Below are 16,415 nucleotides of genomic sequence, written 5' to 3'. Positions count from 1 at the left end.
AGATATTAGAGGCTTTACCTCCCTGGGACCTAAAAGGAATCATTTTGTCTACTCTGGGAAGGAGGATGAGAGTTGTGGTAAAAAGCATCTGAAATTTTGAAGCAGTCCTTTCTCTAATTTTTTTTTTCTTTTCTTTTGTATCTAATACAGTAGCCCCCTCCTGGCTTGGGTTGATATTAATCATTCTGCAAGCTTCTGGCTAAGCCCCGCGCTGCTGGGTCTCCTTGTCTTGTGGACAATCTACAGTAAGGTGGACAGAGGTGGAAATAGAGTGATAGCCGCAGTGGAGAGGGCCTTGTTGGAAGACATTTCCTTTATTATCCTCTGCCCTTCTTTCTTCCAGAATGTGGAGACAGACAGGAAAGCAAGGTGGGCTTGCTGTGAGAGCAGTCTGATTGTGGAGAGTTTGTGCAAAGCCATCTTCAGTGGGAGCAGCTTATTAAAACTAGGGAGGAGAAGATAGTTTTAAATTTATTCTGAAGACTGGACATCAGTTCACATGATGGGGCTGGGCATCTGAGGGGTTGGCTCATAACTCATGTGCAGAAGGACCAAGGTTTAATGTTGTTTGACATGATGCTGATATATCAATTTAATTTGTCCTTTGAAGTCACTGAGGAATGAAAGAAAGGATTTAGCTGAACTCTCTCATTAGTCAACCGGCTCCATGCAGTTGGTCCTGAAATACCCAACCTGTTGTTTTGGGGAGTCTGTTGTCTAAAAAAGGTGGGGCTATTTTTCATGCGGATGTGTTCTTTCCATGTGTCTAAGTCATCACAGTGAAACTTTTACACCCGTCTCATGACTGAAAAGTTTGTGGCCAGTGAATAATTCCTGAGAAGAAATCAGTGTGCTCTGTTTCATCTGACATGATTCAGCTTCTGTGAAGTAATGCATTTCTCTCTTTAATCAACTTGTGACATTAGACAGTGGCCAGGAGAGCTTGCAGGATTACGGTCAGTCTCCTCAGAGTGCTTACATTTTCTTGGTAGATGTCTTTTTAGAAATAATGCCAGGTCCGTTCTGAATTATCCAAGAAAATATGTCTTATTCCCTTAGTATCCATCTGTTTAAACACCCAGGCCCTCATGTGCTCAGTTCTGGATATTCCAAAACAACACCCTGCACCCCCCCCCAAACAAAAAACAAAACAAAACAAAACAAAAAGTCACAATATAAAGGTCAATTTCAAAGGATAAAAGTAAATTGCCATTACTAATGGTATTGAAATGAGTGTGCAAGAAATAATTTATTGCTAATTAGGACTAACGTAACCAATAGAGAAAATTCCTACAGATTTTGATCATTTATTTTCGCTGATAAAGAGCTTTCCTGAAGGGAAGTCTGTGTGAGGCTGTACTGTAATACTAAGCACGATATGCCTCCCCAAGGGGTACTCCTGCACTGTTGGTGAAGAATTTGTGGGTACTCTGTTTTGTTGACATAGCAGGCCTAACACACTAGACACACTAGACAGCCCTTTCATTTTGGGGGTTGAGATTTCTTTCTACACAAAATTGATTTCTCATTCACATATTTGCTTCTGAAATACATTTTTGCAATAAACCCTTTTTTCACAGTAATCTTTTTTTTTTAAAGTTTCCTTATAGCTACCAAAAAAAAATTACTTTGATTCAAATCATAGAGGTTTATTTTAAACGTTTTTTTTTTTAAGTTGTCTCATGCTTGCTGAGCTTTTTACATGCAGAAGCTCTAATTGCTACCTCTTGCCATACGTGGAATCACTTTTTGTAATTGGGAAATACATACCCACATATATTTACTTCTATTTCTACATAACAGTAGGTAAAATATTTTTATTTTGTAGTAAAAACTGGCATATAATCTTGCTGTTGTCGTTTTCTGTCTAATTGGGAAGGGATCGCAAGTTTTCTTTCAAATGTGTTTCCTTGGAACATTTTCTATTTCTTTGTGGCTCAAGAGTGGTGCCGCGTTATGCACAGGTAAGCACACCTTGTTCTGATTCTCCGCAAACGTGAAAAGTGCACTGAGCACGGGTGGGAAGAACCAGTGTTGGCATATTTTGAGAGGCAGCTTGATTCTTTATCAAGACTGGAATGTTCATCCCATTTAATGAGAACAGAGGACAAACGAGGATTAAAAACATTCCCAGAAACTGCTAGAAACTGCCCTGGCTGCACGTCCTGCCCCTCCACGCCTGCCCACCTGGCCACCTATGTGGGGGCCACGCCAGGTGGGCCTGTGGGAGCCACGCCAGGTGGGCCAGCGCAGCGGGCTTGCAGTGTGAAGGCGATGAAAGGCCTGAGCACCTCACTCCACTGCCCTGTTTGCTGTTGTAATCAAAAGGATCTTGAGGTTCAGTCTCCCCAGAATGTCTGCTGTTACCAGGTGGAGGACAGTTGTGAGCAGCTGGCTCTCAGCCTTACCTGCGTCCCGCTGTGTTGGGATCTCAGCACCTCTGCCGTCTCCATTTGGCCTAGAGCCCTCCCTGAGGCCCCGAGATGCTGCGACTGCTAGGAAAACCCTTCACCTGCTTCTTGAAATGAAAGCTCGCTGGTTGGCGGGAAGGAGCCGTCTCCTCTGACCTGTCCTCTGCACTCCGCCTCCTCCTGTCTGTGAGCAGCCATCCTGACGCCGTCCCTCACGGCTCCTTTTCCTTTGCCTTCATTTTAGAGGGTGTCAGGCAGGAGTGGGTACCCGGCATCCTGGGATGAGAGTGGTGTTTTACAAGTAAATGAAAAGCATCTGGTCAATGTTGTTTCATTCTCAGGTTGAGGAAAAACAAGCCCAGCTAATGTTTGGTTTCCATATGTGTCAGACACTCAAGTGGGTTTCGAATAACCTGAGCGTGGGGCAATGTGGAGTCTTACTCTCTTATGAAGCAGGGGAACCCCTCAATTCTTCAGTGCCTCCATCTGCCCATGCCCAGGCAGAGTGAGATTTGGGGGATGCTGAGATAACATCATTCTGGATATTCGGCGGCAGCCCCCTTTTTACTAACTCTTCTTCCTCTGGCTGCTGTGACTTCTCTAGGTGCAAAGTCGATATCTCCGCTCTCCCTCTCAAGCAAGCCAACCGCTTGGAGCTGCCGCTGGAGACCTGCCCCGGGACGCTCCTGCTGCTGGTCACGCTCACGCCCTGCACGGGGGTCTCGGTCTCGGACTTGTGTGTGTGTCCCTTGGCAGACCCCAGAGAAAGGAAGCAGATCGCCCAGCGATATGTGAGTGCCTGGCCTGTGCCATCTCTGCTTTTAAGTCAGAGCAAGGTCTGTGTGTGGAAAAGGCCACATAGGTCTTTGCATACAACTTAAGGGTACAGCTCATAAATCAAGGCATCGGGACTAGAGATTCAGGCGTTGGTAGGAAGATAAAGGCCGAGTTGAGGGTGCCTTGCCATTTTAAAACCTACACAAGGTATTCTGAATTTTTAGCATTTAGGAAATATTTTTGGAAAATTGAAATCCTCTAGGAACCAAACTTACTCAACCTTTTTGCAGATATAAAATTAGGCATTTTAATATAAGTTTGGGAAAAAAAAAGCTTCTTTTTATTTTTTTAAGCTAACCATTAATGCTTGCCATGTTATAAATAAAATGCTTGTGATTATAAAGTAAAGCACTGGGCAGACATGAATGACTCCACCACGACAGACAATTGCTGTGTGTGATTTTTCCAAACAGTTGCAATGTGCTTGAAAGTCTACTCAGCATTGTTCATGGAGTGGCTCAAGTTTCTTCACTTGGTGTTTTGACTGACTGTTGAGGGGCCTGTATTTACATTCTATTTGACACTATCTTCTTTGTAAATCAATAGGTTTATTTTATTTGCACATACGAAAGTCATGTTTTAGGGAAATGGCTTGAAATGAAGCCAAGAGGAAGCCTTATTTAATGGAAATATTATTCTCCACATAAAGTTAGTGCTTCCAGAATCCTTCCCTGGATAGGTGTATTGATTAACTGAATAATTATTTCAGAACCCTAGCCACATATCTATTGTCAACACAGATTCTGAATGTAAATTTGGCCTTCTCTAACAAAGGTTCGACCAAATTCATTATTAATATTCTCTCTGAGGATTGTTGGTTAAGTCAAAGAAAATACGATGGTGAAAGAAAAAACAACTTTTACCTAAACTTTATTATGGACAAATAGCAAAATTGATCCAATCCATGAGGAGTCTCATGTGCTTTTAAGGTGGTAGAGGTAAAACTATAGTGACTGCTTTGAATACTTCCCCAGGACTTGCTTGAGTACGAATGGGGAGTGGTAGGAAGAAACTACAACCAAATAGAAGTTTTCAGTGATTGTCAACGGGCACCCTGGCTCGCTTGGAGAGAGAGAGGTTGTTCTGCTACCAGACCGGAGCTTCAGATGCTTGCATTTACTTTGTAGGTCATAAGAACAGATAATCTTTAAAAGCATTTCCATCTCTCAATCGTAAAAGTAGTTTGTTTCAAAGATTCTCATCTCAGCTTAAAACCTAGTTTTGATTTTAACTTGAATATAACAAAGAGCAACAACTTTTAAAAAATGTCAGAAGTTCTTAGGAATGCTGCCACTACATCAGAGAAACCTAACTGGTAAGCTTTTGTTGTTCTGTCCTGAGATGCCTGAAGAGCAGGATTTTACTAGCCTCCCTGGGGTCTGCTGCTTGCAGGTTTTTAGCTCTCTAAGATGGTGGAAATACTGCCGCAAAGGGCTGGAAGCAGCACCTTTCTGACAGATGTGCACTGCAGGCCCGTGGTGCCTTGATCTGCTTCTCTGCCCACGTGGTTTCTCATGGCGTGGTGCGCACAGACTGGCCACGTGAAGGGTTCAGTGGCTGCTTGAGCTTTGGCTCATGCAAACTACAATATAAAGTAAGTGCGAGTACAGAGGGACACTAGGTACTTCATGTCATTTCATGGGGGGACTGAAACACAGGCCAGAAAATTCTCTCCATTCCCGTGACTGCTCTTTTCAGTGGTGCTTGGCTCTAGGAAGAGTCCACACTTGGCCTCTGGTGTCTATAAACTTGGCCCTAACTAGGTCAGAATGATGTTGCCTCTCGGGTGGTTTAAGGTTTATTAGTGAGAAAGGAGAGGAAAAGTGAGAACGACTGTAATTCCACAGACATTGTCACGGTGGGGTATCTGTGCTATCACCGGGGGTGATGTTAAAAGGAGATTGTATGTGCTGTGTAATTTGTTTATTTTGAAACTGTAGCTAATTAATCCTCGATCACTTTTAATCTGGCTGCTGTAAGTGCCCGGCTGTCCTGTTGACTGATAGAACACATTCAAAGAATTATGGAAGCAGGAACGCACTTCTGATAGGGCTTTATGGCATTAAGTGGTGCATTAGAAAGCTATTTGCATTTGCGGTCCACTTTTCTCCCCTCTAGTGCTTACAGAACTCCCTGAAAGACGTGAAGGACATTGGCATCTTACAAGTGAAGGTTTTAAAGGCAGCGGATCTCTTGGCGGCAGATTTCTCAGGTATAAACCATTTTCATATTTAATTTATTTTTGCCATTCATTATTGTCCTACTTTGAAATAATCCTACAGTGAAGCAAAATGTCTTAATAAAAGAACTATAGGTACAGTGATCATCCTGTGTCTGCAATAGTCATAGAAGAAAAAAAGTAGCAGGCAAGTAATTTGTTCACAGAATGGCGACGTTTCCACAATTACTTCTTCAAATAGTTTTATTATGATAATGCTGTGTTATGAGGTGATCATTGTAACAATGTACTTATCCACTTAGGTTTGGAATATATTTGTGGGTTATTAATGCCATGTCTTCCTTGTGTCTCAGGGTAATTTTCTGATAGAACTTTCTTCAAAAGAGCTTCCACTTCTAGCCTGTGCCCCTTGGAGTGCTGTGCAGGTAGATGTCTTACTCTTCACTGTGTTCGGTACTTAGTTTGTGAATCGAACCTTGCTCTCTGCCAGCTGGCCTTCTCTATCCTGGTTACCCAGTCCCGGCCTTGGGGCCACTTTGTGGTGACAAAGCTTCTCCTGGTGCTTCGCTAACCTGATATTTTGTACAGATGCTTGGGCAGGTGTGTTTGTGCGGAAATGTACTTGGCTCCCAGGCGAGTGTTGCACATTCTCTGATGTCTGCTTGGAAGGCAGCTCTCCATCGATTAGCAAATTACCCCTTGCACTGAGGGGCAGATCAGGTGGCAGCCCAAGAGAGGCCATTTACCAAGTGAACCGATGGGCCCAAGGAATATTATAGAGCATGGATCTCTTGGGACTTTTTTTTTTTAATCTCATATTTAAAAAATTGTGGTCTATTCATTTTCTGCCTTCCACGTGGAAACTATTACACCGATATGAATGACCTCTGAATTTCTGAGAACGAGTTTCAGGAAGCTCAAGCTTTAGAGGTGAAATTTTTAATTTTCAATGTTAATGTTAAAAATATAAACTTTATTGGGCCCTCTCTGGTGGCGCAGTGGGTTAAAGCACAGCACTGAGAAGCTAAAGCCACTTCAGCGTGAGTTCGATTCCCGCCTGCCCCAGAGGTGACCACATGGCGCGGCAGACCTCTCCTGACCCGCCCGCTGCTCCCCTCAGCAGTGTACTTTGCCGATCTGCCTATTCTGCTCCCCACTCTGTCTCTGGTGAATCCTCTCACCATCCCTGCACCTCTGGCCTGTACCCCAGTTCTGTATGCACAAATAAATAAAATCTTTAAAAAAAATATAAACTTTATTTTTAAAGTTTTCCTCACCTTCCCTCAAAAAATATGAACCATAGAAGTCACTATTTTATGAAGAAATGGCCAGTGAAATGACGTAAACTGGTTTTTATCATCAGTATGAATATATTCATTTCCAAGGTTATAGACAAAATGCATTTCATTGCAAATGTTTACTGTCTCATACTGACTTAAAAGTTCTTCTTTTTCTACTTATAACTATTGAATACACTTCACACATTTTGAGTGTCTTTGACATTAATGCTTTAATGAATAAGTACATTTAGTTATCACTTTCCAGAGCAAAGTCCAGAGCAAATTATTTATTTCCACTTCATATTTCAATACAGCATTTGATGAGCTTATGCTTGTCACTGTCTCTTAAAGTGTTGTCTAAGCCCCCAAAGCTCATTTATACCTTCAAGCAGCATTTTCAAAACATTTTTGTCTGGAGTTGTATATTTTGTGAACTCTAGCCAATACAAGTGCATTAAATATTTTCTTTTTAAGAGCTGTTTTTAACAATCCCCTTTATTTTACACATTCTGTCAGATGACCACCAGAAAGTACCCTCCCCCCAAACTAGGCTTTATAGAGAGACCCCTGACAGCTGCTACAGAGGGCATTGTGGCTGAAAATTAAGGAGATAGTAAGGACCCTAAAAAGTGGGTGACTGTGAAGAACTGATTAGATGGCAAAACCTCTTTTGGGGGAAAAGTCGTCATTTCATTATTTAGTTATATTCAAGATATTCAACTGCTAGTTTTGGAGCAGATGAAGGTGTGTTCCTGAGGATTCCAGTAACAAAAGGCGGCGGTAAGGGGGTCACCAGCCTCCATTCTCTCATTTAGGAGAGAATTAGATCACTCCTGTGAAACAAAGATCCTTCCGTAGGTCTTTAGATCAGACTGATGTTTATTTTTAGAATCAAGTTTCACCTCTAGTGTGAGGATCTCCTGCAGATCACTCTCCCCCACTGCACGCCCGATAGTAACAAAATCAGCCTAAACCAGTTGAAAAGAATCTTTTTTAGGTGAGAAGGGAAATGGATTCAGATCCCATTGAGGTAGTGATAAGGTTGTACCATGGTCCTTGAATTGCCCAGGCCCACCAACGTGCAGATATTCTTGTAAAAAGTGTAAACTTAGGGTACCCACAGTACCCGCAGTACAGATGCTCCCCCCCAAGTCCAGTGCTGTCCATGTGTTTTCCTTATGACTTTCCTCATGACATTTCTTCTCTTTGCCTGACTTTGTTGTAAGAATTCAGTGTGTGAGACTTACACACAATGAGTGTTTGTTGACTGCTTCAGTCAATAGCTGGCTCATTGTAGTTAAATTGGGGGAAGTCAAGAGTTCCAATTGCATAAGAGCTGGCATCCTTAACCCCCACCTTGTTCAAGGATCAGCTATAATTAGCACCCCAGGAGTTAGCTTGTTAAGCAGTTGTGGTGACTCCCAGGTTCTTGCTGTTACAATTTCAGTTGACAGACAGTGGAAGTCCCTGGCTTTATTTGATCATGAAAAAGCCACTGTCCTCTCCATGACAGGAACATTTATGACATATGAGTCACTTTTTATATCTAGATCCAGCATTCTCCAGTCAGTCTCACTTTATAAATGTGTTCATTCCATTATAATTTCCCAGAGAGCAAAGTATTCAGCCTTGTAATTATTTATTTTTAGATTTTATAATAGGCACCTCTACATTTATAAAAAGCTGTGCAGCTATTCTGAGTGACTGGGCATTCTCCAAGAATGACACAGTTTTGGACAGAGTGCAAAAAGCAGCGTACCCATAGTTCCACTCTGGGTGGAACTATGTTTCTTCCATTATAGCTTCCCGCCCCTCCTTCATTGTTTCTTTCCTAAACACCACCAAGTAATCATACTAACTGATGCTTCAAGGACTTAGGCCTGGAGGGAAAGTGAATGCATTTGGGGAGTCCTGGGGTCATGGTTGACCCAGCTTGAAAACATGCAAAAATTGTATTTTGCAAATAACAATTATAAAAAGAAAGTCTTAGACACCCTCGCCACAGTGATTAGGTTAGAAGGCTCTCCCTCACTAGTTGTTAGAATAGTCGCAAAATATTAAACATACTTTGGAGAAACCCTAATAGCAGTATCAGAACACTGAAATAATGTTATTAATTATATGAATAATATGCATTATACATTAGAGATTCGAACATTTTGATTTAAAGAATTTGGAACCATGTATCATTCCTGATAGCCTGTGCCTCTGAAGCTATTGAAATGTGCACTTCAGTGTTCTCACAACACTGGGTGTGGGGTGGTGTTAGTAGTAGTAGTAGTAGTAGCAGTCATCATTGTTGTCATCATCATCATCATCATCATCATCATCATCATAATAACCATTAGTATTCATTCGAACAGAGGAGTGGGCCAGATACTTATTAAAGAACTCAACCTCACAAACACCATGTGCCTTAAATCTTTATGTGACTGGTTATCCAATGTGATGTTGCTACTTCTGTAGTAAAATGTCCCCAAATATGCTAAATTGTACTTCAAGACTCAAGGCAAACATAGCTCTCTGTAGTGTTCAGTGAGACCAACCTAATTCACTAATTCACTAAGACCTAATTCACTAAGACCAGTTACTGCTGGTCTTCAAATGCAGCTGTTTGAGAAGAAAGTAATTCACATTCTAATAATTAAATGTGAGGACTGTTTTGTGCAGGACAAAGCTGAGACTTGATTAGAGCAACAGGTTGCAACCCCACAGCAAACACCCCCAGAACCAGTGGGCTGTATATTTTGCTTTGCCCCCGGGCACATCAGATTTATGAGTTAATATTGTGAGAAAAAAATGCCTGGCTTGTACTAGACTATAAAAAGATAATAAAGTGGATGATAGGTAAATAGAAAAATTGTTAGAGAACTGAAATATTTTCTGTCTGGAATTGTTTTTTATTCAGTACAAACAATAGTGCCTTTTTACCTAAGGAGTGGTTTTGCCGGAATTTCAGCATATATGCAGAGCTTTTTTTTCTGAATGAGCGCATCGTGATGGACAGAGAGAACCCTGGGGTGGGGTGAGGGGCTGCCAGAATGGTGGCATGTGGTGCTGTGTCAGCCCGACAGCGTGGAAACCATCATGGCCAACATTTGCTCAATGGCCGGATCCAACCTGTCCTTGGTGACTCTCCCGGTCTTAGAATCAGAATTTCACTTACAAATGTATTTCTGCTTGTGAATTAGTTTTTATTAATTTTGTTCTATAAAATGATTCTTATATATTGACTCACTTCCCCCTAAGGACTCATCCAGTAACAAGACTGATTATTCTTTAGTTTCCTGCTGTTTTAATTCTCTATCCAGTTGCCACTCCCAGTAGGCCCCTGCCTGCTAAGAAGTAGTGAGGGATAAAATAGTCAAGATAGACATTTAGGAGCATTTTCTTTATCTCATCACGCCAATCTTAGCAAAATAGCAAGTACAGTAGCTTTGCAAGCCCAGCTCAGTGGAGGAGGATAGTAATATAATAATGTGATGTATGATTTAATATGATCTAATATAACACAATTTAATGCAGCTCACAATCGTCTCTCTTTTAGTGGTGCATTCCACCTTCATGTTCTAGTCATTCAAGTCATCTAGCATACTAAGAAACTGGTAAATTTTCAGCAGGCAATGAAGGAACTAAATGCGAATGCCATCTTTAATCACAGTTTGGAGATTTTTGTCCTCTAGGGAGTTTTCTTCTACCCGTGCAACTTTAGGACACTTTTTGCCATACAAAAATCACCTATCAAGTGCAAAAAGTTTCCAATCATTCCTGGATTCTCTTTCCTTGCTGGCAGTAAGGTTATTATGTGGTCTCTTTTCTCTCTCCAGTATTAAGAAATAACTCGATTACCAAATGTTGTCACCTTAAAATATCGGTCAGAGGAATGCAAAGACAACATGTGTTGAGACAAGAAAAAATGCAGGTTATTTTGAAGTAAACTTACTTGATGGCATAAGCAGATGCAGGATCCTCACTGTGTCTTACCCAAAGGAATAAAGATACATTTACTTCCAGAATTTCCTGGTAATTTCCAGGGAGCCCATTACAGATGGCCCAACTGCTTTTTACATTTTTTTAAAGCAAAGTCAACTTAGACATAGAGGTAGTGACTGGCATCAAATTCTAATCATCTCCTGAGCCTGTGTTAGACTTGCTTAATTAAGGAGTCTGACCCCTTCACACCCCTCCTTTCTAGAGTATCCCAGTAGGGGGCACTGTGTGACATCGCTGTGGACCTTGCTCAGGATCAGGGTGGCCTCTTCAGTTCCTTGGCAATGCAGTTAGGAGGCGCTGTTGATCTGTTCCACACACGGCTTGGTCTCCCATGACTGATTGAAAGAACAGAACCCTTTGTAAGTGACTGCTATTCAGAAATTAGCGAATCAATGTTCAGTTCAATGATTTATTCACTGAAAATGAAAATGAATTCCCACTTTTTAAATTTTTTTTGCCCTTTATATTTATGGTAGCTGCCTCTCATTTTAATCCCTGATATATGATGGTGCAGAAGATGTGTAGAAACAGAGACCCAGACCTACATCTTGGTTTTACCACCTAGTGATCTGGGGTCTGCTTGAACTTCCCCTTCCTCGTGGGTATTTCGAGGGTTAAATTCAAGCCTAAACGAACATTCTGACACATTACATGCTCAATAATACTATTCCCATTCGCTACTAAATATATATTATCAGAATGTAGTTGATACGAGGACTTTCACAGTTTATTGTCTTCTTGATTTTCTTTTCATAATTTCACTAATTTTACATAATGAAACTATAAGCATCACTAATCATTGTTAGCTCTTCAGCCACTTTTAGAAAACTGCAGCTATTGCTCTACAGTTTTTGTTTGTGCTATGCTGTTTGTGTTGCCTGATCAGAATGACAAAAAATAATACGCTTCATGGCAGGAAAAAAAAATTCTCACACCAAACCAATTTCATGTCTGCATTCACGTTTTGATAATCTGGATAATGGCTTAACAATATAAATGTCTTAGCGGGCTCACCAGTCATTTCATTACATATAAAACTGCTACTCTGTTGATCAAAATACTGCATTTAGATTCCACATTAGAAAGCAGAACAACTCCAGCCATATGCTGCAGTGGTGGCTTTTGAGTAGTTTCTGTGAATTATAACACTACCTGCATGTGTTTCATTCTTTTTGTTTTTGAAACAAGGCTACTTTTGTCCGAAAGAAATGATACCATAAGTATTGTCCACTGGGAATTTTATAGCACATGTCCACTTCCTGGCTTGGCTTGGCTGGGAAGCAGAGTCTACTACAATACTCTCCTCCAAAAGATGTCCCATTTCCGACGGGAGGGCTTCAACTACAGTTCAAGACATCTCAGTAGTCGTGAGAGGGTGCTTTTTATTTTCACAAGAAACGTGTGGATAACCAAACCCAAGTCAACACTAAATTTTATTTTAAAAGAATAATGTATGTATGTGTACAGAACTGGCGCACAGGCCAAAACTGTGGGGGCGAGGGGGCTCACTAGGGACAGAAGGGGAGCAGAACAGGCAGATGCACTGAAACCTGCTGCTGAGGAGAGGTCTGCTGTGCCCTTGGGGGTGCTCCTTGGACGGGGATCGAACTCAGGCTGCAGTGGCTATGCACAGTGGCTTCCTAGTGCTGAGACTTAACCCTTTGCGCTGTGAGGGAAGCTCGTGACAGACACCTGCCTGTGGCAGACCATCTGCCTTAACAGCTTCCGAGCATGTGAACTCCAGGACTGAGGTTAGGGAGTGCAGGGGAGGTCAGTGTTCGTGGCTTCTGGAACAGGGAGGATGAAAGAATTAAGAGTCACTCGATCTCACTGCTTGGTTCTCAGTGACATCTTGCTTCGTTCCCCCTCTCGGGAAAAGGCCCTGCTCGCCTGGTGGGGAGGGAGAGTCGGGCACTGTCCCCACAGGAAGTGGCTGCTGGTTAAGGAATAGAAATGAATTTGAATTTTGCACAGGCCTTGGGAAATAGCGAAGGCTGGGGTGCCAGGTGCTGGAACATCAGCCCGACGTGCATTACTGATGTGAAATGGCGTCCAGACGACGTGGCCTCTGCATGGGAGCGGGGTCACCTTCATGTCTCACCTGTAAAAGTAGGTGGAGCAAAAGCCCAGGCCTGCCTGGGCTGTCCCCTCCCCGCCATCAGGGACCACTGGCCATTCATTTATTATAGGAGATAATTTTTTCTCAATAAAAAAATATTCATTATTTAAATTTTATGGACTATCTCCTTTTATCTGGAACCTTTTAGGCAAAGAAATCAGTGTGCAAAGTGTTCATCAATCATGAATCACTCTATAAATGTTGGACTGCCTTTGTTTCGCCTCCCTCCTCCCTGCCTGTTTATACCGTAATATTAATAAATGCAGCATTTTAATGAGCTTTGACGGAATTATCTTCAGAGAGTTGTGTAGTGTGTTCCTGGGAGACTCATAACTGAAGTTCCCAGTTTCTGGAAGGAAGTCTGCTCCTCATTAGTGGGACAGCGAGGAGCAGGCAGCTGAGGCGGGGCCGCCTCTCAGCCCACCTGCGCCTGCGCAGGACGGGCCCGGCTCGGCCCTGCTGTGGGGTAACCGGGGCTTTCATTAAAAGCGTCAGATGGCGTCCCCAGAGCCAGTGCTGATGGGATGTCATGTGGGGGCCTCTGGAGGGGACGCTGACACCTTCTAACAGTCTGACAAACGGCTAAGTGGCTTGGATGGAGGCAGGAGCGGCTCCTACCGGAGCCGAGAGCCTGAGTGCTAGCCGCTGTCATGTTCATGGTCATCAAAGAGGCTGCATGTTCTTCTCTATAGGCAGAGCTCCCCTCCTGCCCTCCCCTGCTCGCTCTATAAGAACTTGGAACTTTATCAAGTCATGCTTCTGCACGTCCAAAAGCACTGAGATGTGTCTTGTGTTCTTAAAACGCACAATGGTGCACAGATCCAGCGTGGTCATTCACTCCAGAGGGTGATTTTAACTCCCAGGTAGCCTTCTTGGTGCCTTTTCTCACCTCTCACAGCCACACTCAAGGCTGTACCTTTTCAGAGCTTTCTTTCTGAAGCAGAGATGAGCTACATTTTTATTTTTAGATCTATTTATTTATGCATATAGAGCTGGGGTACAGGCCAGAGTTGCAGGGGGTGGGAGGATTCACCAGAGACAGAGTGGGGATTAGAATAGGCAGATTGACTGACATAAACTGCTGAGGGCAGTGGCGGGCGGGTCAGAAGAGGTCTGTTGGGCCCTGTGGGTCAGCTCCGGGGCCAGGGATCGAACTCGTGTTGCAGTGGCTGCAGACAGCTTGGCCCTCCTCGATGTCACAACAGGTTAAAGTGCTCTTTAACCTGCAGACACTGCGGCCCACAGCAGCATGCGTTAGGCAAAAGTGCTGCACTCTAACCTGCTGTGACACCGAGGAGGGCCCAAGCTTCATTTTTAAAACAAAGCACAGAAGAAGCCTCTCTCTGACCACATTGACCACGTCCCCGTGATCACTGGTTCCCAGGCTTCTCCTGGGTGTGTATCAATCTGATTCAGCAAATACAGTGTACCCTTGAGCCACATGAGGGTTGGGGGTACAACCTCCCACACAGTAAAACGCATCTGAGATGACTTTGACTGCCGCCAGCCTTAACTACTCGCAGCCTGCTGTTGACCTGAAGTCTCGCCAAGAACAGAAACAGCAATTAATCTGTTTTATGTTGTATGTGTTGATACTGCTATGATAAAGTAAGTTAGAAAATGTTTATAAGGAAACGATAAAGAAGAGAAACTACTTTGACAGCACCGCTCTGCAGTGGGTGACACCATCAGCTGACATCATCTGTGTACGAGAACATCTGTGGTCAGTGGACCTGGGCTGTCCAAACCTGTGTGCAGATCCCATATGTGGCCCCTGGATAGCTCCTGAGTGTCCACACAGGTTGTCCACAGGGTGGGCTGGAAAGACAGCCCCTCTGTTCTTTCAGGACACCCTGTTTCATGGAGGAGATGCTTGGTGCTTGTCCACTTGGCCCCCATTCCAAACACCTTCATTTTTCATTGACCAAGGGGATTTATTTGTCTTTGAGCAACGTCTGTGTTCTCCTTCCAGGGAAGAGCGACCCTTTCTGCTTGCTGGAGCTGGGTAATGACCGGCTTCAGACGCACACCGTTTACAAAAACCTCAACCCTGAGTGGAACAAAGTCTTCACATTGTAAGTGTTTCAGCCTCTGGAATCTCAGGGAGGGGCCTTAACTGGGGACCCATTGTCCATGTCAGATTTAGGCCAGGCCGGACGCTGGAGTGAAATTCTCTGTCCATCTTTATGTGCAAAGAATGGATTTTATTGTTTTTTTTTCCTTTAGAAAACCTTTTATCCTTTCAATTTATAGAGTACAGTGTTAATAATAGAAGAGGGCAGTGGGAGATGCAGGGAGTGTGAAAGGAAGCAAGTATAAAGTGGACCATTTAGCGACTCAGTTAATCTAGGAGTACATAGAAGCTCCCATATATCTGGACCAGTTTAGTCCTGGGTTAAAGAAAACCACAGTGAAGACCTGCCTTAAATTCAAGGAGTTTATATATCGTGACATTATTTTAATACCTGAAAGGCTTGGCTTCTGTCAACAATCTACAGACGATCTGATTCCTCACAGACCCTCTATTCCAGCGTACCTCCGTCACCCTCTATAATGAGGCCCTGGCCAGCTTTTGCAAACTCAGGAACTTGGGAGGCTGGATCTGTTTCCTAATTTAACTCCTGAGGTACCTCATCCTCCAAGTGAGGCCTCTGATAAATTTGGGTGAAAAGCTGGGGCACTGCTCTGGCCACACTGAAGAAATGCGCGATACTGCTTCTCACTCAAAGAATGAAGTCAATTTTGAACAGCGCTGATGGCATTTGTAGAAAGTTCCCCAGGAAGTAGGCAAAGTGGATTAAGGGCTAAGCAGGTTTGCAAATTGCTCTATGAAGAGTCACCACGCTTCCCCAGCATGTTGCCTGTGTCTAGTTGGGCTGATGTGTGACTTCTGGTCAACCTAAATAAAGTCCCTTAATACGGGGTTACTGATATTTGCATTTCAGCAATAGGAAGCTTACGTATCTCTGAAAATAGTGATTTTGAGCACCCTTTCCTAAGGGAATTGTTTGTTAATGGAAATTTGAAAACAGCTTGATTTTGCCCTTTTCTCTTGGAAGTGACATTGAAATCCCCGCTTTTCACCCTTCCTCCTCAACCCCTGCCTCGAAGGCACGTGCACAGGGAGAGAGTTGAGTAAAAAGTTGACTTTTTTTTTTCACGTGGATGTCTGGATCTCCTGTGATGGAAGGTTTGGGAATACAGTCAGTTTGATTTAATTTTTGGAGTTTAATTAAATGGTAGTTTTATACTCTAAGGACATACAGACTTAATTAGTGAAACCGTGTTTTCAGATCTTCACGGAACAGACTGCACTTGTGTGTTTTTGTATCTAATACACAGTGTGTGTCTTATTTCAGTCCTATTAAAGATATTCATGATGTTTTGGAAGTGACGGTGTTGGATGAAGATGGGGATAAGCCCCCCGATTTTCTTGGAAAAGTCGCTATTCCCTTGCTGTCCGTAAGTTACCTTTGTTAATAAACAATTTGTGAGTCTTGTTACAGATTGATACATTTTCAGGGTCTAGTGTTGTTTTATCTTTGTCAATCAGGGGAGAAATCCATCCCCTCGCCAGCTGTCTCAGGAAGCAACTG

At 43.0% G+C, this 16,415-nt stretch overlaps 1 protein-coding gene across 3 annotated transcripts in view; it reads left to right on the top strand.

Annotated features, from left to right (window-relative positions):
• The window catches only part of MCTP2 (multiple C2 domains, transmembrane 2), a 144,778-nt gene that overhangs the window by 48,263 nt on the left and 80,100 nt on the right, over positions 1-16,415 (top strand). For all 3 annotated transcript variants that reach the window (XM_012732763.1, XM_012732765.1, XM_012732764.1), the window contains 4 exons: positions 3,016-3,202; positions 5,367-5,460; positions 14,792-14,894; positions 16,179-16,281. In XM_012732763.1, the coding sequence (XP_012588217.1) occupies positions 3,016-3,202; positions 5,367-5,460; positions 14,792-14,894; positions 16,179-16,281 (487 nt within the window). The remainder of the gene's footprint in view (positions 1-3,015; positions 3,203-5,366; positions 5,461-14,791; positions 14,895-16,178; positions 16,282-16,415) is intronic.

The sequence above is a fragment of the Condylura cristata genome, unplaced genomic scaffold, assembly GCF_000260355.1.
Source record: "Condylura cristata isolate star-nosed mole 26May11 unplaced genomic scaffold, ConCri1.0 scaffold00035, whole genome shotgun sequence".
Taxonomy (NCBI): domain Eukaryota; kingdom Metazoa; phylum Chordata; class Mammalia; order Eulipotyphla; family Talpidae; genus Condylura; species Condylura cristata.
The sequence above is the reverse complement of the archived record's forward strand: the minus strand, read 5'-3'. Positions and strand labels throughout refer to the sequence as shown.